We start from the raw sequence: 27,985 nt of genomic DNA, 5'->3' as shown, positions 1-27,985 counted from the left end.
GTGGCTATGTGTTGTCTGGCTATAGAGCATACAGTGAAATTGTATTTTGAATTACATGACATTATATTTTCTTTCTTCTTTTTTTGTGCACTTTTATAGGTCGGCTAATTTCCATCCATGTTATTATGCATGGAAATTGCTTTCTTCTGAAAGAGTGGAACTAATAAAAGGGCACTATTTCGTTCATTGGATGACTGTTATTTCACAACTCTGAAATCAGAAAACTGCTTTCTCACTGCAACGTCAAAGGAGGCAGACATTATTTGGCTCAATTCATTACAGTCAGTGCAGGAGGGAGGGAGGGAGAGAGAGAGGGAGGAAGAGAGTGTGTGTGAGAGAGAGAGAGGGAGAAAGAGAGGGAGAGAGAGATGGTGTGTATGTGTGTGTGTGTATGTGTGTGTGTGTGAGGGGGGGGTGTCATTAAAGCTCTTGGTTTAAGCCCAGCCCATTCTGAATATGTAAATGTCTCAAGCAAAGAGAAAAACACAGCAAGAGAAAGGACGGGGGAGAGAGAAAGAGAGAGAGAAAGAGAGAGAGATGAGAGAGAGAGAGAGAGAGAGAGAGAGAGAGAGAGAGAGAGAGAGAGGAGGGGAGCAGTATGAACAAGTGAGTGAGCGATCAAGGCAAAGCGAGCAAGAGAGTGAGGGAGAGAGAGCGAGCACTCTGAATTGTGAGTGGCTTACGACACTCAGTGAACAGAAGGTGCTTCTGCATGTGCTGTCAGTGTACCGGTCTGCTGCAAGGGACTGCGCGCCCCTTCGCTTCCCACATTCACCGCCCCTGCTTGCCTACCAGCACCAGCCTTCAGCAGCCTCTTCCAGCTGGCTGAGAAAACACCGGGAGAGCAAGGGAGTGAACGAAACCTGCGAGCCACTGGGGATGCGAGAGGCTTCTTTACCGAGATGAGCCACTGAGATGACACGGAATATTGTCACACAAGAAAACAGTGAACAGGGTTCACCTCTTTAAATCCTTTTTCCCCTTTCATCCATCACTGAAAGCATGATTACCCGCTTGAATGGATTTAAACCTTACAAGTCAGTGATTGCTTCCAGACATGGACGATAATGTATGTTGACAGACCTGCTGAAATCTAAGCAGGGAAGGGAAGAGAGAAGAAAAAAAGACAGATATTGAAAAAGATTTTTTTTCCTTGGTCTTTTTATTTTCTTCCTCTGGTTGTGTCTTCGCCCCTCTGATCATTGCAGCAGAGGACTGCAGAGGAGCTGAAGAGACAGAGCTCATGCATGCAGACAGGGGAACTTGCGCTTCCTACCATCTCGCTGAAAGCTACTTGGATTCCTTCTCTTTCTGGCTCTTTCACTTGAGGAGAACTAAGACATTGTAAGCCTGCCAAGGATCTGCTGTCCACTGAAAAGAGAGAAGGGAGGGGGGGCGAATTTGTACCACAGTGGGGTCCTTTTTAGATTCGCACATAATTAGTGTTGGGGCACAAAACGAGACGCTGAATGGAGATTGTCAGCTTTTGGATAGGGGTGAGTAGGAATCTTTTCAGATAAGATCGATCAATGAGGATCATTTTTTCCATCTCCTTTATTCTACAGCCACTGCTTGATATATAATATAAAGGAAGAGACTTGACCTTTATCCCTTGCATTTTTGACAATGATTCCCTAGATTGAAAAAAAAGATAATTACACTGTCTATAGCCAAGATAGATACATGGAACAAAACAGATTACTTAATTAATCAAATATGATGTGATAGGTGCAAATTAAAAAAAAAATATCCAGTGTGGTTCAATGGACATTTTCTCAGAGACATCCCTGGATATTTATGCTAATGGATTTCCTTTTAATTGGACTGTATTTAAAGTGGCCACTGAAGAAACCCCCAGGGTTGATACTGTGTTCATTGGGCATTTTTCTAAGAATGGTTCCCTTGGTGGAGGGGGTTTGTCCAAGGCTGTGCCGCTGCGACAGCAAGCTGCTGTACTGCGAGGGTCTCAACCTCACAGACATTCCCCGCAATCTGAGCAGTGCCATGGGCCTGTCCATGAGAGAAAACAACTTGACTGAGCTGCGTGAAGGCCAACTGGCTGGTCTGTCGCAGCTCACCTGGCTCTACCTTGATCACAACAACATTGACATTGTGGAGGAGGGAGCATTTGAAAGGCTAAGACGGGTCAAGGAGTTAGACCTCAGCAGCAACCGAATTGAGAGTCTGCCAAATGGTACCTTTAGGCCCCTCCCAAACCTGCGCATCTTGGACCTCTCATACAACAGGCTGCAGGCCCTAGAGCCTGACCTGTTTCATGGCCTTAGAAAGCTCACCAATTTGCATTTGCGCAACAATGCTCTCAAATTTGTGCCAGTGAGGATTTTTCAAGACTGCCGGAGCATGCAGTTTCTAGACTTGGGATACAACCAACTGCAGAGCCTGGCAAGAAACTCCTTTGCTGGCCTCTTCAAGTTGGCAGAGTTGCATCTTGAGCACAATGAGTTGGTTAAAGTCAACCTGGCCCACTTCCCCCGCCTCATCTCTTTGCGTACTCTGTACATGCACAACAATCATGCCACTATTGTTGTTAACACCCTGGACTGGACATGGCATTTTTTAGAGAAGATTGACTTGTCAGCTAATGAAATAGAGTACATTGAGCCACATGTTTTTGAAGGTGCACCCAACCTCAAGGTGCTAATGCTAGACTCCAATCGGTTGACCTCTGTGGACCAGCGCATCTTGGACTCATGGTCATCTCTTGATAGCATTACCTTGGGAGGAAATGACTGGGAATGCAGCCGCAACGTGTGTGCCTTGGCCTCTTGGCTGAGTGCCTTCCGAGGCCAACGTGACAATTCCCTGCTCTGTTCAAGCCCTGACACCGCACAGGGTGAGGATGTGTTGGATGCTGTCTATGCTTTTCAGCTATGTGAGGATCCCCCAATGGAGGTTACTACAGCAGGTCTGTATGCTTCTACAAGGGATCTGACCCAAGGTGGTTCTGTGTTCCTAGGCCCATTTACTCCCAACCCTTATGAAGGTGAGGGTAGTGAAGTGGTCACCAGTTCTTTCACTGTCACCATGGGCCACGATGACCTGGAGAGCACCATGCAGATCCACAAGGTGGTGACTGGCACCATGGCACTCATCTTTTCCTTTCTCATCATTGTGCTAATGCTGTATGTGGCATGGAAGTGCTTTCCAGCCGGAATAAGACAACTGAGGCAGTGCTTCAGCAGCCAGCGTCGTAAGCAGAAGCAAAAGCAAAGCATGCAGCAGATGGCTGCCATTTCGACACCGGAGTACTATGTTGACTATAAACCTAACCACATTGAAGGAGCTCTAGTGATCATCAATGAATATGGCTCCTGCACTTGCCAACAGCAACCTTCACGGGAATGTGAAGTGTGACCCTGCTTTGTGAGTGCGTCTTTACCTGTGGTTATCTGGATATACAGCAAATCCCCTTTTTGGATCCACTGAGGAGGGTAACATTGGGGGACAAAAGGAATAAAGGTATATTTTGGACACAAATTACGCAGCATCTCACTGTGATGTGAAATGAGTTTGCTTTATGCAGATGACTATTTTACGGTGGATTTACTGTTATTTCTATAATCTGCTGATTTGAGGCCGAAGAGCATAATGGGCCCCTGACTCTTGGACCTGTTGATGTGCTACAGAGACTCAGAGAGGAATACATTGTGTCTCTGATGGATGGATATTTGAGCTTTAATGTGTCTTTCTACTACAGGACATTTAACTATTGTTTAAAAATAAGCTGGGGACACACTAAATAATCAGAAGGGGGAAAAAAAATCAAACCATTTGTATTATGGTAAACAATATTTGACAAGCATCTAAAATATAAAATATGTTTAAGTTGGATTAAAATGTAAAGATTAAAAAGTCTGTGTAAAATATGTTAAAAAGAAGTGCAAGTGTGGACAAAATGATACGAGATAATCTATTTCTTTTGTAAGCTACAAAAAATGTTCAAATAAATGAATTGTTATTCACAGTAAAAAATCATTTGTACGTGAGGAGCTTGTCGGAGAGGATGAATGACAATAGACGCAGTATTTGCGCTTGTGGACTGGAGAGCAATTCCTCTGCAGTGTATTGAACCAAAAAAATAGACATAAAAACAAAAAATCGAAGAAAATACAAAAAAGAAAAAAGGGGCAGAGGGATATCTGCATCTCATCGCCAATGTAAAATCCATGGTCTAATTTTTGGATTTAACTCACATATTTGTTGTTTTATCATTCACTGTGTTGATTCACTATCAGTGTAGTCTCCCCCCCCCCTTCCCTGTTCACATAATCTACCACATTTTGATCCGTTAGTAAATTTTCATATTATTATATCCCTATTTGTGTACCATCCAAGTAAAGAAAGCAGACTGTCAAAGATCTAAAGCTATGTCTCTCATTGCTTCTTACTCCTTTGGCTTTCACAGAGGAGCAATGTCTCCTTTCACTGAATCAAGCACATTTAAGACAACCATCATCTCTCTCTCACACACACACACACACACACACACACACACACACACACACACACACACACACACACACACACACACACACACACACACACACATATATCAAAATAAATCACTGAAGAAACAATCCACCAGCTTCAAGGAAGATTTGCACATTCAATATTCTTCACTGTGTTTTCATGTGATGTAAAATGTTTGTTGTATACGAGGCCATTCTGAGGTGTATATATATCCTTCTTCCTCTGGTGTTCATTGTGTAAATTAGTTCACTGACGGATGTTGTGTTTCCTGGGTCCTTTGACATGAACAGTATGTTGTGTGAAGGAGGGCAGCGAGAGATGGAGGATCACAACGACTGCAGAAAGTGGGAACAGACTGCTCTCTAGTGTGCATATTATCATAGTGTGGCTGCGTTTTACCTATTGTACACCATATTCTGCAAACTCCCACAGCAGTGGCAACATTAATAATGAATTTGAAGTGGCTTTTTCTGGAAAAAAAAAAAAAAAAATCTCTGCATAATTTTGCATCATTTTTTGTGTTATTTTGAGATAAATTAAGATAATGTTTACAACTTGTTATTCAGCAGGAATAAAAATGTTTTAAGAACTCATTTAAGACAATCATTACACTATCGGTTCTAATAAAAGTAAAAAAACAAGTTATCTAGTAATTAATTGTCATCAAGGTAGGTGAAAGTTGGTATCTTGGTATGGTTTGGAAAATGTACAAAAAAACGAGGTAAGAGGTAAGGTAAGGTAAGAGAGTAGAGATGAATTAGAAATGGTTTGAACTGATGAGCCAAAAGGGGCAAAACAAAATATTTGTGCTCCCTTGGAGAAAAAAATGTGTTGATTCATTCCCTTTTAATTGGGACAATTATCTGTGGTTCTGAAATGAGGCATTTTGAACCGAAAATGGCAGTGAAGGAAAAAGCGGGCAAGTGTCTTGTTACTATTTTAGGGAATCATTGCTTTAACAGAAATAATTAATTAAAAATGTGTGTGAGCCATGGATATAGATTTCAAATTACGTTCTCTTCCTTCCACAGCTCATAGAATTTATCTTAGGTAGAATCTCATCTCATAGCAATCATCCTTAGTCATATGAGCAAGAAGAAGCTGGGAATTTAGAGTCAGCAGGGAGTTTGGAACTACTTTCTTATTCTATAGTTCAATAAATCATAGTGGTCATAAACATGGATGCAATAGAAACGAGTACAGTTCTTAACAACATGAGTTTCTCTGCAAATACTAATTCCTTGCAGTCATTAGCGCATTTGAGGAGTTTCTCTTTACGTGGTTCCCAGGGAGGTTGCACGGCCATTTTAAATGATGCTGAGTGAAACTGACATGAGTGGTGTGTGAAGAGTCTTCTATCAATCAATAGCACTAATCACCAACTCGTCAAATACCTTATCTGAAGAGGCAATGTCCATGTAAGGCCATGTGCATGTGGATTAACACAGAATGGTTCAGAGTGAGCAATTAGCATTGGCTAAACCATAATGTTGTGTTTGACTCTCATGTGAATTGTCTACGTGTACATCATGTAGAGCCAGAGTAGTGCAAAAAAACTGTCTGGTAATTGGTTAGCAGCATGTATCAGGGAGTGATGATGGTTCCTTCTTGCCATGTGGGATTTATTTGTCCCACTTTAAGGCTCAACAGGTTTGTTAGTGATAACCTGCCATACTTGCTAAATGCAAATGATTGCAGTGTGTACTGCAGGGTACTATGATGAGGACAGCCATGAACATTATTCTCTTTCCTTTGGAGAATTGTCCCCCCATTTTGTGGGGGGTGGGGGTTCACCCAAAAACATGCAACTGATAAATTTGAGGTTGTGGAACTTCATTTGTATAAATACTGGACGGTGTCTGGTACAGAGGCCAGCTATTGATTTCATCTCACACTTTTCTTAAACAAGCAGCTAAGGCAAAAGGTGATGGAGAACGACGCTGAATATTTTAAAAGCCTCGGGTCCTGAGGGCTAACATTAAACTACTTTAGACTCATCTCTCTCTCTCCCAACTCATCTTTACCTCCCTTCTGTCTCTCTCTCTCTCATGCCCTCTCACTGCTTCCCCCTGTGCCAATAAGACACAGTAAATATAGAGAATAACATCAATTCATCTAACTGACAGTAGATCAAATATCTGCTTGACCTGAGCCTTGGGTGATAATTCCCTCGGGGCAGATATGTGCTCTCAGACAGCATCCATTATAAATGCCTTGATTGATGATGCTCAGTGAAAATCAATACAGATGAGTGGTAACCAAAACCATCATAGTGATAACAAATGTATTCATGTCTCTGTCATACTTTCAAGCATCCACTGATGGTCGACAAGGATATACTTTATTCATGTGGATATCCATAATTGATTTGGGAAATGATAAGCGGATGGCGTGGCGTTTTGGTGATTGTTCTACACGTATCACTTTACCGTTTATCAGTAAAAGACATGTAGACACAAAGTATGTTCTGCCCTTTTTTAAGAGGAGCTGAGCAGAAGGGATGAATGGGATAGCATATGCACCATAGATGCCAACAGGTCCGTCCTGAGATTACATTTTAATAGATTTTTAAAAAATAAAAAACCTTCTCTCTCTCCCTCTCTCTCTCTCTCTCTGTGCGTCATGGTTGGTGCAGGAGAGAGAACTGAGGACGTACAGTCTATCTCAGAGCAATATCAAAGGATTTCCAGTGATTCCTAAATGGTATGTTATGTAATAGCAACATTTTTATTCAGATTAGGTGATATTCATCCTGGCGCACTGACCAATGTCCAACCTACGTAGCAAATACAGTGCAGTGGCCCACACAAGAAAAAGAAAAGGAGATGTCACAACCTTTACGGATACTTTGACTCCACTACTTGTTCCTGAACAATAATCCATTTTCATTAATTGAAAATTGCATGAAAACATTACAATTTTTTGGGGGGGCTTTTTTTTATACACCCTTATGGTTTAGCTTTATGATTCAGCGGGCCATTTCATGACTCAGATCAGTCATTTAAATTTGGTAAAGCATGACAAGGCATTTTTCCATAACTAGTAGTAGTGAAGCAATTTGCTCACTGCCACAAAAGTATTAAAGTTTGCTAAAGTTCAGCTTGAGGCTACATGAATTTTAGCAATACCCGTGCACAACCCAGTGCGCGTTCTAAAAGTGCACACGTCGCATGTTTGTATACATGTATTGTTGAAAAATATGCACAACAGAAAGTGAGACCCAAACAAGTAATGTGATGAATTCTAGGATAAGAAGCCAGAAAAGAAAGATTGCTATGAAGCTACTGACACCAAGAGTAAAGGTCATAACAATGAAAGGAGAAAATGTTGAGTGGTGGTGGGGGTGTGGGGGTGGGGGGGTGGAGGGGTGGGCATGAGGCAAAATGTCAAACACTGACAATATAGAGACCCTGTTGACTCAAACAGTGGAGGCACTCACTCGCTGACAGAGTAAAACTCAGCCTCGCAGGCCCAAACAACAGGCGGACTGATTCGAGTTTGATAAGCATCCTTATTAACAACTAAGCAAAACTAGTTGCTATAGTGCTGCACGCTCAGTCACTCAGCTACTGTGATGTCAGCTTGTGCAATTATATGACTGCAGAAACACAAACAAACGGATTATTTTTGCACAAATGTTGCAAAAATCGCTATTTTTGTGCTATTAGGCTTTTTTTTTAAGTACTTTTTTAAAAATTTTGAAAACGGTACTGTTGCTAACATTTAGTTTTGGATTGTCATGCTGAGTAAATTTTGTGTGTCTGAGTGGAAAAAATACACTTTTTAAAATTATTGCTAATCTGTGTGCAATTTTATTTGTAACCAAGCAGGTAAACTCATGAAGCCTCTTGTTTAGTTGTTTGTTTGTTTTTTTAATCAAAGTGTGCAGCACGTCATGTCATTGATGATAAATCAACAGACACATATGTACCTACAATGTACCTATGTGTTCAGTATTTTGCCTGCATGCGCTGTGCGTGTATGACTAAACATCCCTCTGCAGAACTTTAGGAAGGAGCTTGCAGCATGGGCATCTTCGAGTGAGATGCAAGCAAATCCTTCAAAAAATAAATAAATAAATAAATTAACCAGGCTTCCTGTGAGAGGTATTGATTGGACCACATTCTGCTATGTCATTGGAACTGGGATGTGCTGCATAATAAACATTTAACACCCCCTCATAACTGGATGGAGAGCTAAATCATGGTTGGCAGCATGTACTGCAGCAAGGAGCAGCTGATGACTAATGACAACGTGTGGGTGGCTTTCCTCTGCTTCTTTTATAACAGGTGGGGTATCAGGATCGATATACCAATTATCATCAACATTATCCTGGAAGCCAAAACCTCTGACAGACCATTTTCTCTCTCATTCTCCCTTTTTTTCTCCATTTCAACAATGCTGCTCTGATTCAAAGTGTAATCACAACACAGCTTTTAAGTCAATGATAGGAACAAAAATCAGTCCTGCTGTTGATACAACCTACATGTTCAGGAGAAATGAAAGAGGTCAATTTGGACATTCTCTTGAGAGGGATTCCTACTTTAAAATGTAGACAAACAGAAAGTGCATATAGTTTACTTTAAAAACACTCCGTCCTGGAGAACCGAGCATACTGCCAGAATACTAACTTTACTAAAACAGACACAGGACCAATAGGGCACTATAATTACATTCATCACTCAGGCTAACTCTCTGGGCAGCTTATGGCTCTCCACATCCACGGCTTCATTTATATGCTGCACAAGCAAGGCTGAATTAATAACAAGGACTGAGGAGTCATTATTCTTGCCTACATATGCTACTGTAGGTAGACCTGAGGTGGCTCCTGAGGAGGGTGAAAATGCTTGGAGAACGGGGGCACGAACGACAGCTGAATATTCATTACACTGAGTCAGAGGGTGAGAGAGGGGCAGAGAATTAATGTGCATTATTATTATTATGAGTTTGCCTTATAATCACTATTATTATTATTATTTATGAGCTGCTTTACAGTTCACTTGCTATAGCTATGGTGACCTATACTAATGTTTTGCTTTGCATTTAACATAAAACATTAGGGTCAGTCTGTGAGATAACACACGGCAACAGCTGGACCTACATCTGGGACTCCATGTAACCGGTACAAGAGCAGATGTGGGTCAGTGCCTGATATTGAGTGTGTTACGGTGGCTTAAGCTTGATCTAGGACTGGGGTGAGGATTTAGTGCTCATTCAGTATTGTTAGTCATACCTTACAGATAGACCTTGTTGCCATAGATGAACCAATCCAAGATATTACAGGCAACAATATTTACCACTGAAGTCTTGAAGATCATACATGTTTTCTATTGGCTTTTTGTCAAATATAGACCTACAAAGGGTCATACTAAATGAGATGCCTGAAGACATGCGTGTCACGCATACTTTAGCACCCATGCAATGGAAAAAAGATCAATTTAAACACATGGTTGAGATTTCTGCTAATGAATGAACATTGGAAGAACACGGGATACATTTCCAGGATGCGTGCGTGCGTGCAGATAGATTCCTAAATGGAAGAGGAAAAAAAACAACAACAGCAGAAAAATATATGATCAGGAAGTCCAAATAACCATCAAACAGCAGTTTGACTGTATGATGACCTTCCTGGAGTCTCACTGGTTGCATAAAGCGCATGTAAATAATAATAATAATGTACTTGAATGTATGAAATGAAAATGAAGTCGTTAATTACAGGTGTAGGTGGTCCATCTGTAGACAGGAAACTGACTTTAGAATGTTGTTTTTCACCTTTTTAACTGATGATGCCTGTCTTTGCCCATAAGACAGCACCTCAGTTTATTCACCGTCTTACTACAGGAGTCATGGAAAATGCATCATTTCCTTATTTCTAGCCGGATCAACTCACATAAACCTTGATTTCCAAACAACACTTTGATTTAGCATTTAAAAAGTACAAAATTGTAGGATGAATAAAAGTAAACACAGGTTAAGGGAAGTAAAAAGGGAGCGCATTTATCATTTCCTATTTATCTGATCAGTGTCAGAATGAATAAATGCTATACTACCCACTCTCCGTGGTCTCTCTCTCTTCCCTATCTGTGAGGGAAGATTGGCATCTCTCCAGTAGCCAATGAGATTGGCTTCATAAATGAAATTGCTCCATTCTCCAAGTGTCAACTGAGCGAAGGGAATGTGTTCAGTGTTTACCAAACCATTGTGCTAAAAAATGCATCCCTGGTGGAGCAAGTACTTAAGATGCAATTTTGGTAAACACTCTCACTGTGACAGTCAATGCATACAAAGTAATCTAGCTCAGACAATTCAAAGTAAATGAAAAAAGATAGACTTACCTGTCATATTAAATGCAGAGGAGAGCAGCAATGGTTCCACAAAGAGTGCGAAAAAAAAGAGAGAAAAGAGGCCACTTGTTAAAATCTATACTTTTTTCAAATAAGTTATATAAACATGTCTGTGAGCTCTGCTGCACTTTCCTCATTTTCAACAGTAAACACTCATTCAGGATCATCAACTTTCTTTCAGGGTCAAAAGACAGTTTGAGACCACAACAGATTGTTGTGAGATCAGATAGCCTTTGGCACAGTACAATGGAGTCTTTGCATTGCATAGACCAAGGAGCCTGCAGTCACTGATGGTGCATTCCAGGTCTTACTTGCCACAGCTTTTAGCTGACAGCAACAAGGGGAAAAGCAGAGAGAAGATCTTTTATAGGGGCACTATGCTGAGAAAGAGATGTGATGGCCAGATGTGACATTGGCACAGGGCACTTTAGTGCTTCTCTAAAGTTGTATAAATTGATGTTTGATGATTGCAACTGCTTTCATGGGGGGACTAGCTAACACTACTAGCCAGTCCCCTGGTAAGAATTTAACAGCTGCCTTTTCTTTAACCTATGCTGCATACCACTGACCTGTACCGGTTGTCGCAAGGACAGTCACACCAACCTGTTAGCGGCAGCGGTTTTAGGGCAGATTTTTATTGCAATGTGTGCAAGTGGATACAGTTTCTCCTTGTTCAAATGCATTCATGAGAGGGTGTGCTGCTGACCTTGTTGTTTATGCTGTCACACAATTAAATTCTGCATTTTAATCATGATACACCCACACATGAATGCGTGTGATAAGCATCTCCAAGTGTGTTGGTATGGACAAAGATTATATCTAAAAGGCTACTACAAGCCGTTCCTGCAAAATGAAATACTGTAGTACTGGACATAGCCTAGAGCCACAGAGTCTTTAAACTTTGGAGGTCAAATATTAAATGCAAGCCAAAACAAAGAAAAAAGTGGTTCAGCTGGGAAGCTACCATCCAAAAACACAGAAAAATGCTTCTTTTTATTCCATTTTTGTACGACTCACACAGACATACAAACAAGCATCTAATTAATATTTCAGGTGCCACCCTAAAAATCACATTTGGATTCACAGCTCCAGTTGTGGAAGCAATACTGTTGAAAAGTCAGATTGTATACCTGTGACAAAATCCCTCTTCCATGTAGCAACATCTTGTGTTTGGTCAGAATATCAAAGATTGAGCACAGGTGCACGAGAATGGTACAGAGGAAAATTCAAAGGCTGGACTCTCAATCATATTCACCCAAAAGTTTTTAATAAAAGCCACAAACAGGACAGAATGTAAGGCAAAATTTACGTTCAGGTACAATGTGTTTGAATAGGTGAGTCCCCCCAAGGGTGAGTCCTCAGATTAGGATAATATACTGCAGACTTTTTCGGTGGCCCTGCCTCTGATCCAGGGAAGGAGAAGTGCATCTGAGATAAAGTTGATGTCAAAACAGGAAAGGCAAAGCAATTTTTACAAATGCAATGTGAGTTCTATGTCTTTGAGAAGAAGACTCCGTAATGGAAGGAGAGAGGTCGCGGTTAAGTGAGGTTAAATGATACGGCATCGACAAATGATGACACGCTACAGTCTCATCTAGTGATAAGGACCCCGGGTAGTCTCCGGTAGCTTTGACGGCAGATGCAGGTGGACAAGGCCAGCAAGAAGAGCGTACTAATTACTGCCATGGACACAGAGGACCAAGGGGTGATGGTCTGTCTAATATGTGGTAGCTCTAAAGACAAAGTTCAGCTGGCTATGGCATTACATCACCCCAACTCAGTCCAAAAGATCAGAATGCCACAGGAACCCGAGACCCTGATGATAACAATCCCAGAGGCTGCAGTACCACAGTCCAATGAGGAGGACAGCAATGAAGAGGACCGTCCCTCTGCTTCAGCCTCCACTCCTGCTACAAGTTAGAGAGAGAGCCAGATCGCAAGAAGTCCTCTGTTGAACAGCCTGCTTAGATGCTGCAATTGAGGCATTTTGCTGTAGGCATCTCCATGGACAGCCCCTGCCCGACATGGTCCTCCAGACCAGTACTTCAGAATATTATAAGTCCAACTCCAGGAAATAAGCTCTTGTGCTGGAGGGTCTCACCCACCTTTTGCAGTTTATCTTCTTTAAGAATCCCTGCTGTCTGTACCCTCCCTCCTGTCTTGTGGTGTGTTTTATGTTCGTCTGAGTATTGTTTCCTCTCGTCAACACCCCCCCCCCCAAAAAAAAAAAAAACAAGACCCTCAAAGCTTTGATTTGGGACCTTTCACATGTTATGACGGCAGTGGCTACTTTAGAACCATTTTTAGTCCCTCTACTTGCTTTTAGCATTGCTGGCTGACACTTGATGGATAGAACATTTAGTCTGAATAAGTGAAATATACAGTATATTTATAACGAATGTGAAGTTTGAAAAAATGAGTCTGCTTTTCAGTCAGTATGTCGTCATTAGTATCCCTCTTGGTGTCATAACCACTTTCTGAGCCCCAGATCCCCCCCCCCCCCAAACGAGTCAAAAACTGCTTTATTACACTTTTTCAGCCTCCAAATGCGGACTCCCACTGCAACATTCTTCAAAAGAACAGTCAACTCACCGCTGGCAACTGGAAAGAAACAGCGGTCTCTTGCTGGAACGTCCATCAAAACAACAATCTCAACTTGCTGCTGGCAACAGAGATCAAACAAAAGGTCTCCTGAGCAAAAGTCCAGTGTTTGTTGGAGCCATCCTCCAACCCCTCCACCCTTCTTTCTCCTAAATCTTCCCTACGTACACCAACGTCCAATTTCTCACTTCGTTGCATTCACATATGATCACATAAATGTCACTGTTTGTATTCTACTCATGTTCATCTGGTCTTATTCCTCCATCCCTACATGATGCTCGTTATACAATGTATCTGCCAAATTTGCATTGGCTGCTGAGTTCAATCCACCGCATTTTATTTTCGCCAACCCAATTATTATTATTATTAGTTTGTGCTTCTGCCTGAAGCGCAAGTTTTTTTTATTATTATTATTCATGAATAAAATCACAGAGTTTTTCCTGTATTCCTAAATTTCTCATTTAGGTCCATTGTCTTGCTGCCCCATTAACACAACAACGACACATGATGGCTGCTTTAGACAAGTATATGTTCTTCAGATTATGCTAATAAATGAATCCAATAAAGTTTGAAAATGAACTGAACCAAAAAGTAAAAAAAAAAACAACTTTGATACTTCTTTGCATGACAAATTCAAATTGCATTCATCATGTATGTTAATGAGAAAATTAGAATAATTCACTCTGCATCATTAAAGTGGCAAATAGCTGCAATTTAAAAGAAAAATGTGCCTTTGTCTTTTTTATCTTCACTCCTTTTTTTTGTCTTTTGTTATTGTGAGAACTTCAAAGGTGGCCTGATGGAGTCCAAATGGCCAGCTGAACTGTGGGAGTGTAGTGGAATGACAGTACACACATACACACACACACACAAACACACACACGCATGTGTGTGTGTGTGTTTGCCACACATGTGTGTTGGTATACAACATCCACACCACCTCCTCTGATGGTGTTAGGATTTCACGACAGCAGATGGGAAGAATACAGAAGGTGAAGACAAGAAAACGGTGTTTAAGGAAATGAAAAGTGATACAAATCATATTGTAGCTTTTGCAGGTGTGTGTGTGTGTGTGTGTGTGTGTGTGTGTGTGTGTGTGTGTGTGTGTGTGTGTGTGTGTTGGGGATGCATGTGGATGTGTTGTTATCCTGTACAGAAGAGCTTAAGGATACACGAGCTGATGTGGAACACGGTAATATTCAAGTCAGGGTAATGGAGGTTGATTTAAGTCCCGACTGATTGGTGAGCATTGGAAAAGGGAAGTTCATTTTGAGAAGAAAAATAATGGTTCCAAAAGATACCGTAACAATTGTAGATTAGCTTTAATCTGGCATGAAGTAAGCTGCACTGATACGCAACAATTTATAGATGGCTAATGTAGTACAGTGAAAGTGTCATTCACAAAACCACAGTGATTTATTATTAACGACGTATGTGTCAGTGTGCTATTGATCACTTGGAATCTCTTCATATCCGACGCCTTATGATTTCACTAATGCCTCTTGTTTATATGTCTGGGACTGTGTTATTTGACCTTATTTTCAATAGGTTAGACTTTGCACCAGATTAGTAATGTTCGACTTTAAAACCTATTCCCTGAGAGTGTGACAAATAAAGGGGTTTAGGGTGTCTTTACACAGATCTGCCTCATTTATTTTAACAATTCTGACCACCATAATCCATTAAGTGTCAACTTCAGCAGCATTAATTCAATCATTCTCATAATCAAAATGGTTGCTCTGAGCCCCTGCTGTGGGGCTTAGTGATGGTGTGCTGAGAATGAAAAGGCACATTAAAATGGGCTGGAGCATGCAATCCCCCCAAAAAGGCATTTGCTGCGCTCTGCATGCACCAAGGACATGCAACAGTAAGGTCAGGATCACACATCGGTAGAATACTGAATAAGTCCTGTACTGGGATTCCAGGATCCAGCTCATCCTACCATGTCTACTGGTAAAAACCTCCAATCGCTCTAAAAGTGCTCCTCCGGCGAGCTAGCTGAGAAACACCTAAGAGGCAGAGCGCAGAGGTATGACAGAGAGGAAATGTATGTGTGGATGCAAGATTTCACAAGAATTCTATTCAAATGGAACAAATGAAATGTGAACAAGAAGGACGCATGGAGATCAAAGATGTCCATCAAGACCAGCGCCCCACTCCTCCAACGCAAGCGAACCCACAACTCAAACCGTCATTAAGGAAGTACTTATGTGATCTTGGTGCTATTTCTTTGCCACTTATTAGGACTGTGAATAAAATCTTTGCATAAATTTTCACAAAACCTGGTGGAAGGGTGAAGAAACTTTTAGAGTTTGCAGCAGATCCCTGCAAAACTCATTTAATTCTATTTTCTTTTCTTTTGTTTTCTGAACAGGATTGGTTGAGGTCACCTTGGTAGAGGTATGCCTTCAATTGTATGTCTATACATTTACACTGTACAAATGGCTTCAAATAAAAGGTCCTATCTGTGGAAATATTGATAAAAAATGCAAAAAGAAGCGAAAAAAGAACGCAACCCACATAGTCAAAGACAGAAAAAGGAATAAATAAATATAGATCCACATCAAAATATAATGAATTCTTCTTTGGTCCACGCTAAATACCTCCTTCATGGTTTATCACTATCTCAGACTAATCGACTATTAAACAATTAACAAATCAAATTAGAACCTCTTGACAGAAGTAATACATTCATACATGTGGTTTGGTTGTTACTACACCATCGCGCTAAGCTGCTGGTCAAGGCTTCGCCACAAAGCTTTCATTGGAATCCAGAGGAAAGCATTTTATTCACAGTGTTGCAACTGTGATGTCATTTATTATAATTTTCTTTCAGACAGGAATGGCTAACAGAAAAGAAAGAAATCAAACTGTGTCAAGAGTGATATGTTCTTGTCTACTGCAGGCCAAGGCTGACAGTCTGACAAAAATTCCCACATCTTTGGCATCAGATTTTAACCGATTTGGTTTCTCTTTCATGACGAATTTGTAATCTTCCTCATGATAAGCACCTTCACTATATTCAGTTTGCTCAAATAGCATACGACCACAAAGGTAAATGAACCGATGTCTTTACACCGTGAGTCCTCAGTCAAATGAGAATGATAGAAAATACATCACACCATTTTTGTGAAATTTATATTCACGTACCCTCCAGGCAAGTGTTGTTTCCTCCTCCATTGAAAGCATTTGGGACCAGAGTGTGGGAGTGGGAATGAGGCTTGTTGTTTTAAAGCTGGCGCTAATGAAACCCATGGGTCCTCAATGACAACGGGAGGATGTTTGATGAGAAACTATTTTGTCCAGTGTGTGCTTCATGTTTGGTTTGCATTTGTATCCATTTGTATTTGGATGTATAGCAGAAGGAAGAAAACATGACCCTTTTTTTTTCCTTCCCCCAGCTGTCCTTTTAGCCTTTTAAAATGTTTTGGTCTCGGCACAATGCCACCAAACAGACTGAGAACTGGGAAGATTCTTTTAATAATCCCAATAAACATCTCTCTGTTTTTCACCGGGCCAACTGGGACAAGCATTCAAGAGGAATGCACTGACATGTTAAAGGTGAATGATCCCATTTCTCTTCATTTATCAAATTAGTAAGCCTAAATTACCTAAAGGCATACTGTTGTGGGTTTTTGTTTTTTTTCCAAAAATGATTTTTTTTTAATCAGACACTGGATGTGAATTCCTGAAATGAAACATTCTGTAATGTAAATCTAAATTAACTCGGATCAAATATGAAGAAACATTTGGGGAAAGGAAAATATGGCTAAGCTAAAGATATGCTTTTAATTAGCTACATATAATCGATCATGAGTGTTAATCACGAAACATTTTCTTAAAATGAATGGAAATCTGACATAAACTGCCAACACCCCCCTGACTACTGTATATCACAGTTTTATTCCTCAGCTCATAAAAGCTCATAAAATCCTAGCTTCCGTCATACCGAATGAACACATTAGCGTTGAGAATATTTCCCAAGTTTACATAATTCTCCCTTACTTCCTGCTTATATTATATCTCAAGCAGATACAAACTACGTAATTCAATTTGATCGTGACTATTCATACCGCCTTACAAAAAGCCTTGATTTTTCATTCAGCTCGCTTAAGCTTAAAGTATACAGCTTGAAAGAAGAAGAAAAAAAAAAAGGACTCAAAGAAGCAAAAGAAGTTCCTGATTAGTAGCAATTTCTTCAAATCCGCATTTTGGCTGTAAGAAGGACACCTTCTTTCTTAGCTCTGACTCATTTGTGAAATAGAAGAGTCTGAATGTTTCAGTCTATTTTCTTACTCAAGACTGAAAGGAGACGAACTCATGACTCCACAGTTTAAATGCTGACCATTTACAGTATATTAGGGTAAATCTGAGTAATCTATTGTAACCCCATAATGTTTCACAAAAGGGGTCAGTTACAGTTCACAATAATGACTTGTCGCTTCCGCATTTTTATGCATGTTGTTTGCATTCTTGCTATTTCTTGCTGGATGAGTCTGAACATCCAGCTGCTCCACAAGCCAATAAAGATGTTTTCTTATCTTTCTTTTTTCAACTTTCACTGCACAGCACTGCTAAAGTGTCGCTAGGATGCTCTGAAACAAGACAAAACATCAGCAACAACAGCTACAGCTGTCAAAAGACTGACAGGAGAATACATCTAAATAGAGGGCAAATCGCGCACCTCAGCATGAAGCGCAGCATCAGCGGGACGGAGATATTTTTGATTTGATTCGGTTTTTTTGTTGTTGTTTTACCTGTGCTACTGGCTCTGATCTGCCCATATGGGACCGATTCAGAGGAATTTCTGTCACTGTAAATGTGTGCTGGAGGTAAGATGAAGGGAAAGGCCAATAAAAAGACCAGCAGTGACAAAAAAATAGTGTCCAGTTCCAATTCAAAATGGCTGCTCCATGCATGAGTTCATAAAATAAAGCATCATTACAAGTTTTATATCTATTTTTTTTTGTATTTAATCAACTGTTTACATAGTACTGTTTTTATTTCCTATATAAGCGCAAAATACCATGCAGAATGTTGATGTAAACTGCTGTTGCTAACAGCTGAGAAGTAAACAGTGTTGTTTCCTTTTTTTTTTTTTTTTAAACTTAATCCAACTTCTTCAACTGGAACAATTCAGGTTTGACGTCACTCCCAGTTCCAAGTGAACTCAAACGCACCATTAGTTCTCCGGAAAAATAACAGCAAAAAGCCATCCACAATCGTTGAAGTCGTTCTGCAAAGCAACAAACCAAATAATTTGACCAATCCGACAGAGTTTAAATGGACTTCTGATCTTTTTTGGGGGGGTATTATACATATTAATATCATTGAAAGTGTTAAGAATTGCAATACACACAAAAAACAGACTTAAATCAGTATTTTCAAAATATCAGAAAAAACAACAAAGTTCTTTCTTTCATAATCCCTTGATTCCAATGTTATTCTTAATTCTTGAGCCTCTTTTTTCACCACAATAGACAAGTTAGATACTTACAAATAAATGAACTATTATGCAGTTAAATGATTTTTTTTTTTTTTTGGTCTTGAAAACACTAACATGAGCTAAAAGGAACAATAGAGACCGAGTTAAAGGTTTGGAGGACATTGAGTGAACAATGCCAAAATCCAATATAACCAGATGGTCCCCAGAACAAGCAACGCCTAGAGCAACCCACCCCCCACCCCCCCACGAGTTACAGTCAAGCATGGAATCAAACCAAAGCCCCCCCCACCACCACTACCCTCCCCTCTTCAGCCTCAAAACATAGTTAAAAAAATAGCACAAAAAACATCCACAATGTGTCCTTTGTTGTTTTTATTCCATTTTATGTTTTTTTCTTTCTTTCTTTTGTTTTGGAATATCAGGTCAAAGTCTTTTTTTTCCCCGCAGATATTCATGTCACTCAGCTTGTAGACCATTTAAAATGTCTATTGTTCTAGCACTTAAAAGTATGTTCTGAGTGACAGGTGAGCATGTTGCCCTGAAATTATGTAAATATCCTTAAAAAAAAAAGTTTCATTTCCTTGGATGAAGCAAAGCACAAAGTAATCATTGAGCAACCTGGCTTGCCCCTCTTTCACAAAGCCCACGCACCGACACATCCCACACTCGCAGAGACACTGAGGGAGGAAGATGGGCTTGTTTTTGGCCGCCGCCGTGTGAGGCTCATCAATCAGTCATGAATGGTCGGGCCATCTCAGTGGAAACACATGCACACCCCTGATGTCACACAAACGCCCACGTTACAGAAGTCTGAACCCCGCGGACACACGGGACTCCATATCTAATCACAAAAGCCGTTCCGTTAAATGGGAATGTAATTCAATAGCGGTGATCGTTTACTAAATGACTGATAAAAAAAGAGACCCTTTGAGATACTGTTGCTATGCGGGAAATCCCATAATTCTACACCATAGAGTATTAAAAAGGCCTGACAGAGCGCTGCATCTGGATATAAAAGCTCACCAACAAACCATCTTTTAGTCTCAAAATGAGCTTACAGTGTGTTTTTGTCTCTTAGGAACATGGGGGGGGGGGGAATTATCATGATGCTGTTTTGTGCATTAGACCGAAAACAACTCCATGTGAAAAATCTGCTTTAAGGAATACACTGACATGCATGTTTTGGTCCATACCAGCCATAAGGACCCCAGTAGGGGGGTGGTGAGATGGGAAATGCTCTCCAGTCATTGTTGTTTGAGAGGCCACTGAGCCTCTTGATCCCTGGGTAATCTCCAGCTATCTGTCTGAGTTATCACCTCTCCTGATTTAGGTCAACCTAGCTGCTTTCAGTTTTTAGGTTGCACATCCCCCATGGAGCGCACACACACACACAAACACACAAAATCCCATGTGTAATGCTAGCAGGGGAGAAACAGGCGACGCGGAAAGCATACACATTAGGATATTGCTTCCTGCTTTAAACAATAATAAAATGTTAAGGAATTTTACTCATGTTTAAATAAAAGAGTGGCCAGAGAAGATGGAGTCCATTTCAATCACTCTTTTTGTTTCCACTTCAATGAAACAAGGTAATTTGTTTTCACAAAGTGTTTCTAAAGAGAAGTTGTGCTGCAATTAATTCAACAATTCTCCTCAGTCCTTCATTCGGAACCTCTCAATTAAACAAATCTCTTGCTAACAGTTTTCTAATTGATTCTCTTGCAAGTTTACTGTACTAATACATTATTTGGGGCCTTCAGTTGGTAAAGTGGTAATATCTGCATCATAGTTTCTTTTCCTTAGAGTGTGCAAAAAAAAAGCTTCACGTTAGAAGGTGCCGACGAGCATCATGACACTTGTCTTTTTTTTGTTAAAAGCTAAAAGTAACCTCACACATCCATCCTCTGTCCAGGCTATAAATCATACCGGCCAACACATTCCATTTTGCACCATTACATCAGTGTCGCCCATTTGTCTTTTCATTGAATATATTTGTTTCTTTTTCTTGTTGTTGTCTTTTTTCCACCCCTCTAATCGTGGCGCGTGCTGAGCCTCATTTAAAGAGCTGGCTGCTGTTCATTGTTCAACTCACACAAACATCCACAGTCCCACCCTCAGCTACATGACTCTTTGGCTCCATTCCGTCTCCTTATAGCCAATACTTCTCTGCTCTGTGACGAGCAGCACTGGGCTCGCTGGCTTCTTGAGGAAGACTAATATCCTGTCCTGCTTTGCTGTAATGAAAGAAAAAAAAAAAACTGGGCAAAGCGGAAGAATTGAAAAGTGCCTGGGTGTGGCTCATTTTTACCATTTTAATTTCAAGCAGAATTTGTAGTAATGAAATCTGGAACTATACGCTTCCATTTCAGGTTAAGAGAGAGCATTTGATTGGTCATTTTGTTGTCTGTATGCAGATTGCCAAAGCAAAGGAGGACGAACAGGGGAATAGAATCTGATCTCATTGGATCATCCTTTGTAAATAATGAATGAATGAATGGATGAATAAAATTCTCTGGGCATGCTGTGATGAATATGCTGACAGTGAATGTAATTGCATCATTCTGATTACTTGTAATAAAGGATTTTAAATTAATTGTTATCAAATATATTACTTTTTTGTTTTTCACTCAGTTGCAGCTTCTAACTATAAATACTAGATGAGTAGTATTTACAATAAATACATGAAATATTCACATGAAGTATGTTCTACTAATATGTAATACTTATATATATAAATATAAATAATATTTTCAACAAATAGATTCTCCTTGATAGGAAGTTGCTTCTTTTTAGGTCTGTGTATCAATACTTATTTTTCTTTCTCCACTGACAGATTGTTTTGCATATGATGCAATAAAAAACAACCCAAAACAAACAAACAAACAAACATAAACCACTGCATTTATTGACTACAAAGGAAAGAAAGACTTATTTTTTCACTGTGAGCCATACAGTAACAAGATGTACAGTATATAAAATTGGGCTACTACTAGAAATTATTCTATGTAACTATTTAATAAATCAAAACCTGCAACGAAATGGTAACCCAGTTGTATAAAATGTGAAAACATGAATATATATCAGCGTTCTAAAATAGAAATGTCTACAACCTTTTTGTCTGACTTCACGTCTGACTTGAGAACAAAACCAGCGATAGTTTGAAAGCGTGAGGTTAAATGTGTCCTTTCACTAGAGCAGGAACTGGTGTCCAGACTGTCTCCGGCCCAGTCTGTGGCCCCAGGCCTTTCTCTAGAAGCTACCAGTTGGGATTCATTCTCATGATCTTGACCTCAGCATAGTTGTCACAGAGGAGCAGCGTTCTCTGCTGCCTTTCTATATATATATAATACATCACTTGCTATTATGTAGTCAACATCTCAGCCTTGCTGCAACATTGGACCATTGTGTGAGGAAAACAGCCAACATCAGTCACGGTTAGAGGAACCATTCATCATCTGGGATATGGGTGTTCTTGACAGGGTTTTCCAGTCACTCTGAGAGTCCGCCTGGTGCCCTTCTCAAAAACACACACATTCATACAAGACTAGACCGCATCAACATACTTCTCATGTTTTTTTTGTCATTACAGTTGATAGAAGAAGAGTTCATCTAATACCAGCCCTGTCACTTTGTGTTACTCATTGTGAAAAGTGAAAGCCGTGAAATTGCGTCTTCTGCGACGCTGGCATCTTCTATATTTCCTTTCAGCATGAATATGAGCTCATTATTTCATACATCTCTGTCATGTATATTAGCTGAGGTCTTGGAAGGTATATGAACTGTCTGTATTATAAAGCTGTAATTAATCAGAATAATTACACACTTAAAGCTAACCTTGACCTTTACTGCCAACTTTAAACAATCTTGGCTCTTACTTTTATTGTTGAGTTAGTATGTTTGGACATAGTTGCATAGTTGCAAGAAAGTTAAGTGGGGAGATTTTATTGCCAAAAAAAAAAAAAAAAAAGGATGAATGACACAGGGTTCAGAATGTTCCAGTTAATGGTTAGACTCTACTGTGAATTTAAACGGGACATGAACAGACAGGGCTTTTGAGATGTCACTGTGCATACAGACAAGCAGACAAGACACCCCCATCTCTGTGGTGTGGGGGTTGCACTGACCAAAACCATTTGTGTTATGAGAACCCCCCATCAAACTTTCATGGGCCAAATTTCTGTAAGAGGTAACAGTCCCTGACAGTTCCGCCCACACTTTAGGCCTTGAGGACCAGTGGAAAAACCGTGTGTGTCTGATGGTTAACGATTCACCTGCAGAGGTTAAAAGTGTGTGGAAAGAAGTTTTGATGAGTTAAAAATGCAAAAAGACCAACTAGAGAGGAATGGAACAGAGAGAGAGAGAGAGAGAGAGAGAAACAGATCCTTCATTTGAATCCCTCACATCGATAGAAAAGTAAGACTGTCTGCAATGCAGTGGGATGGCATCCACTTAGAGATTGAGTTTATTCAATAAGACTGTATACACATGCATCATTCATAACTGGTAGAGCTGCTTCAAATGGAATGTGATGCACTTTCTTTATACTGCTTTGAAAACAAAAGCCTATAATGCGATGTGCCGCATCACAGTTGCAGATCATTTCTTGCTTAACCTCTAAAATGTGAGCAGATTATATAAAAAAAAAAAAAAAGACAACATTGCTCAAAATAAAGCTTTATCTGTGGGATGTGATGAGTCGGATGGTGTCAGGTTACATGTTTACAGATGGTACGAGCCAAAAACTGGGCCGTTCCATGGCAAATACTGCACCGCAATGAAGTCATTTAACATAAAATACTGAGCGAATGATATCAGCTGCCTGCTACCAGTGCAAACTTGTGCAGTTCTGTCTTACATTTTTTAAAGGATTTGGAAAAATGTTTGGATTTAATAGTGTACCTAATCATGAAACTCTGACCTTCTACTAAATTACATCTTACATGCAGGAAGAAAAAAAAAAAAGTGCTTTTACCGGAGAGAGCAGTAATATCTCACAGCTTACTTATGAATGATTGATGGCCAGTGGGGCCTCTAACCTAATCCACATGGATCCACAGCTATTTCACTGATAAAATGACCCGCTCCTGCTACGGAAGATTCAGTCTGTCTAGACCCAGTCCAAGCAGTTGAAGCTGGAGCACATGAAGGAATGAATACCGTTGCCCTCCGCCAAGATCACCAAACATAAGTTCTGAAATTGATTCTTATAACGGATAGTGCAAGGCAAGGACAAAATGTTTAAAAAAAAAAAGAGGAAAGACAGAGAGAGAGAGAAAGAAAGAAAAAAAAATCTGACATTAACAAATGATAATTGTTATATCACCATCCTTTGAGGATCACTGTGCAGGCAACAAGGATCCTGGGACAGATGGAGGCCCATCTGAGGAAACCCAGCCACCAAAAGGGCCATCAATCAAAGTCTGAGTTTTTATGGGGATAAGCTGTGATGAAGCCTTAACATCTCCTTGTCTGTCATTGGGAAAACAATCTTACAAACTGAAAGAGTCACAAAAAGCGCTGAGAAAATACAAGGAGTTGTCAGAGAAGGCTGAAGTTGAAGACCGAATCAACTTCTGAAAATGACGATCAAGGCCGCACATTCATTCTTGTCTTGAATATTTCTAGCAACTCGCACCTTGCATTCTGTTGTGTTCATTTATTTATTTATTTTTTTACATTTTGAAAGAGTCCACCACCAGCTTTTGCATTCTAGCATGTCAGCATCCATAGGGGATACTAGATAGTTGTTCAAGTTTTGTGCCTGGCTTCCTGGTGGGTATTGGGGGTTTGGCAATGCTCTTAACTCATTTAACTCCAAACAGTGCATCAATAAATGCAGATGGGGACTGGAATTCAAGGGTAGCTTTGGCTCTACATTGAATGTTGGACTTAACGGTAGTACCAGCCTTCCAAATCTTCCATCTATGCTCTTATCTAGTTACACAGGGTGCAGGAATGGGAGAATGAAGGAAACGTGTGTCTGTGCGCTTTCATGTGCTAGTGAGAGAGGCAGAGACGGCAAAAAAAAAAAAAAAATAAAGCTTCAATTAGAGAGAGGAAAAGAGGGGCAGACGCAGAGGAAGACCGTAAAATAACAAAGTAGCACCCCATGGTGCTTAGATATGATTTGCACAGCCATATTTAGCCCAAGCTCTACATTGTCTCGCGTCTGGAGCAATAAACCAGGGTCCTTGCTAAACATCTTGAAAATATACTATATCCTGGTTTATGTTGGGTTTGAAAAATGTAATCATATATATATATATATATATATATATATATATATTTTTTTTTTTTTTTTAAATCAGGCTTTTGCAAGGTCCACCTCCAACTAGCAAGTTGTGTAATAATCCCTTTAGCATTTGGATCTGCTGATGTAAACTGCACAGGATTCAGGAGAAGTGGTGGTGAGCTGAGCTCTTTCTCGCAAAGAGTGAGATGCGAAAAATCGTTAGCACTTCCTACCTCAGAATAATGAGCCAGGCTATGTTTAAAGGTTAAAAATATCCTCCTGCAAGAACTTTTTTTTTCACAGTGATTAGTTTTGTCTGGTAACCAGGAAGTTGCTGCACATATCAATGATACAGAAAAGTTCCTTCCATAACTGAATTCAGACCATATCCTGTATTCCTTGTCTTTTTCAGATGGACCCGATCACAGAGACAAATTTTGGATATTGTGCAGGGCCATTCCTCAGCCATTGTGGGGTTGTTGTTTTTTTTCATCTTTTTTTTTTCCATCTTACAGAGAATGTTTTATGCAAAATAAATAAAGATCAGTGTGGAGAGAAGAAAAGGGAGGGTATTTTAAGACTTCAAATTAGGACCAGACTAAGGAAGAAGGAAATTTTGCAGGAGGGAAATTTAGGAAGTATTAGATATCAAAATCCAGTCAAAATTTAATAGTGATGTCAAATTGAGCTCAGCCTTTGGACAAATATGATGAAATACGTCACTGTGAAAGAAAACACACCCTACTTTCTGTACATATTAAAGAAACAAGATTCATACAGGTCATTAGATTGAGGTACTGCCAAGCTTTTGTGAAACCTAGAATGTGATTATTGCCATACAGACTTGACTATTTATCTTTTCATGACAATCAGCAGATGACAATCTTGTTCTGGCTTTCCTTTTATTTATTTTATCCAAAAAAGATATTGCATATCCACAAAAATCATAAACCAAAATAACTACTGCACCACATGTGGTTAGTTCAATGACACACAAATCATAGTTTGGATATTTTGTCAATGTCGTTTCAACCTCTGTCAATAAATCCTCTGCTCACCTCTGACTTGTGTAACCTGCAGGACTCTTATTATTAATGTGAATGCATTATCATCATCTCAATTACAAACAAGGTATGATACAAACCAATGCCTGTTGCCTGTGTTCTAATGAGCTCATTAAACTATATGGTGTCTTGTTTGCTACCAGAGCTGCTAACCAGCCTCCGTATCATGTACTAGTCAATAAAGTTTTATTGGTTCCCACCCATTGCATCCACTGCTATTACATGTAAAGGGGGGGGGGGGTAGCTCACCCTAACCTTGTTCTGAATTCATCTTCCTTGTTATAAAGTAAATACAACAATAATGTTAAATAAGTCTGGTAGCTCACGAGATAGCATAAGTGGAAGCCTTATTTGGAAGAGAAATCGGAGAAAATGTAATTTATTTCCCACTTCATTTACTAAATATCTTTATAGAAATATAAATTAACATGATCAATGACATATCAATTATGGAAACCAAAGCACAGAGTAATTTATATGCTATGAATGCAGAGTAAAGAAATGATCGAAGAAGGCAATGAGGGGTGTGTGCTTCTTCTGTACAGTGAATCATATTTGAAAAAGTGTGTGTGTGTGTATGTTGACTTGTATGTTTGTGTGTATATGCATATATTGTCACATCTGCCTGTCAGTCTCACCTGCAGCAGTCATCCAGCCCACACACCACCACTCAGCCAGGCCACACCTCTCCCTGATCAGCCACACCTGCAGCCACTCTCCAATCAGTGCCATATATAAACCACTGGTCCACACTCACTCGTTGCCAGATTGTCCTCTGTTTTCTGCACGACTCTCCAGCGTACCCTGTTCTGCCTGCCTACCCGATATCGACCTGTTTTGTCTCCGGCCTGCTTCCTGCGTCCCAGCCCTGGTAACCTTGCCTGCCTTTGACTACGAGCCTGTTTGCACTGCCTTCCTGGCTTCGACCTGGAGAGTTCCTGACCAACCCGATCTGCCTCAGCCCTGGTAAACCTGACCGCCTTCAATACACCACTGTGAGTACCTGGTCATGCCCTTTGGGCTCACCAAGGCTCCAGCTGTCACATCTGCCAGTCAGTCTCACCTGCAGCAGTCATCCAGCCCACACACCACCACTCAGCCAGACCACACCTATCCCTGATCAGCCACACCTGCAGCCACTCTCCAGTTTCTTTAAGCCAAACTGTACTGTCACGCTTCCAGAGAGGACCCACCTGCAGCACAGTTAGGCTAAAAGAAGTGCATTTATTTGGACACAGGTGCAGTCTCAGGTAGCCGGTGGTTAGCTGTACAGATGCTAACGCAGGTGTAGGCCGCAGGAGGCTCTGTGGCCTGCCGGGCCTCTGCAGCTGAGGCTGACTGCCTGGTGATGGGTCGAGAGGCTCCAAGGCCTGTAGCTGAGATAGCGATGGCTACAGCTCGTTGTCAGGCACGGAAGGCGGTTCGGTTCTACGGGGCTGAGACGTGAACAGCTGGTCGAGGGCTGAAGGCGGTCAGGTTTACCAGGGCTGAGGCAGATCGGGTTGGTCAGGAACTCTCCAGGTCGAAGCCAGGAAGGCAGTGAAAACAGGCTCGTAGTCAAAGGCAGGCAAGGTTACCAGGGCTGGGACGCAGGAAGCAGGCCGGAGACAAAACAGGTCGATATCGGGTAGGCAGGCAGAACAGGGTACGCTGGAGAGTCGTGCAGAAAACAGAGGACAATCTGGCAACGAGTGAGTGTGGACCAGTGGTTTATATATGGCACTGATTGGAGAGTGGCTGCAGGTGTGGCTGATCAGGGAGAGGTGTGGCCTGGCTGAGTGGTGGTGTGTGGGCTGGATGACTGCTG

At 40.6% G+C, this 27,985-nt stretch overlaps 2 protein-coding genes across 4 annotated transcripts in view; one reads left to right on the top strand and one right to left on the bottom strand.

Moving 5' to 3' along the window:
* Nucleotides 1-27,985, bottom strand: part of ctnna2 (catenin (cadherin-associated protein), alpha 2) — a 278,051-nt gene that overhangs the window by 107,111 nt on the left and 142,955 nt on the right. The window lies entirely within an intron of this gene.
* Nucleotides 585-4,573, top strand: lrrtm1 (leucine rich repeat transmembrane neuronal 1). Its single transcript, XM_086211561.1, has one exon. It carries the CDS (start codon nucleotides 1,798-1,800, stop codon nucleotides 3,373-3,375), a length of 1,578 nt encoding a protein of 525 aa, XP_086067687.1. The 5' UTR covers nucleotides 585-1,797; the 3' UTR covers nucleotides 3,376-4,573.

This window comes from Aulostomus chinensis, chromosome 8, assembly GCF_037954235.1.
Source record: "Aulostomus chinensis isolate RoL2024-O1b breed Wild chromosome 8, RoL_Achi_v1.0, whole genome shotgun sequence".
Taxonomy (NCBI): domain Eukaryota; kingdom Metazoa; phylum Chordata; class Actinopteri; order Syngnathiformes; family Aulostomidae; genus Aulostomus; species Aulostomus chinensis.
The sequence above is the reverse complement of the archived record's forward strand: the minus strand, read 5'-3'. Positions and strand labels throughout refer to the sequence as shown.

Coding starts and splice junctions, on each gene's coding strand:
- lrrtm1 (XM_086211561.1), top strand. CDS start 1,798: ATGCTAATGGATTTCCTTTTAATTGGACTGTATTTAAAGTGGCCACTG.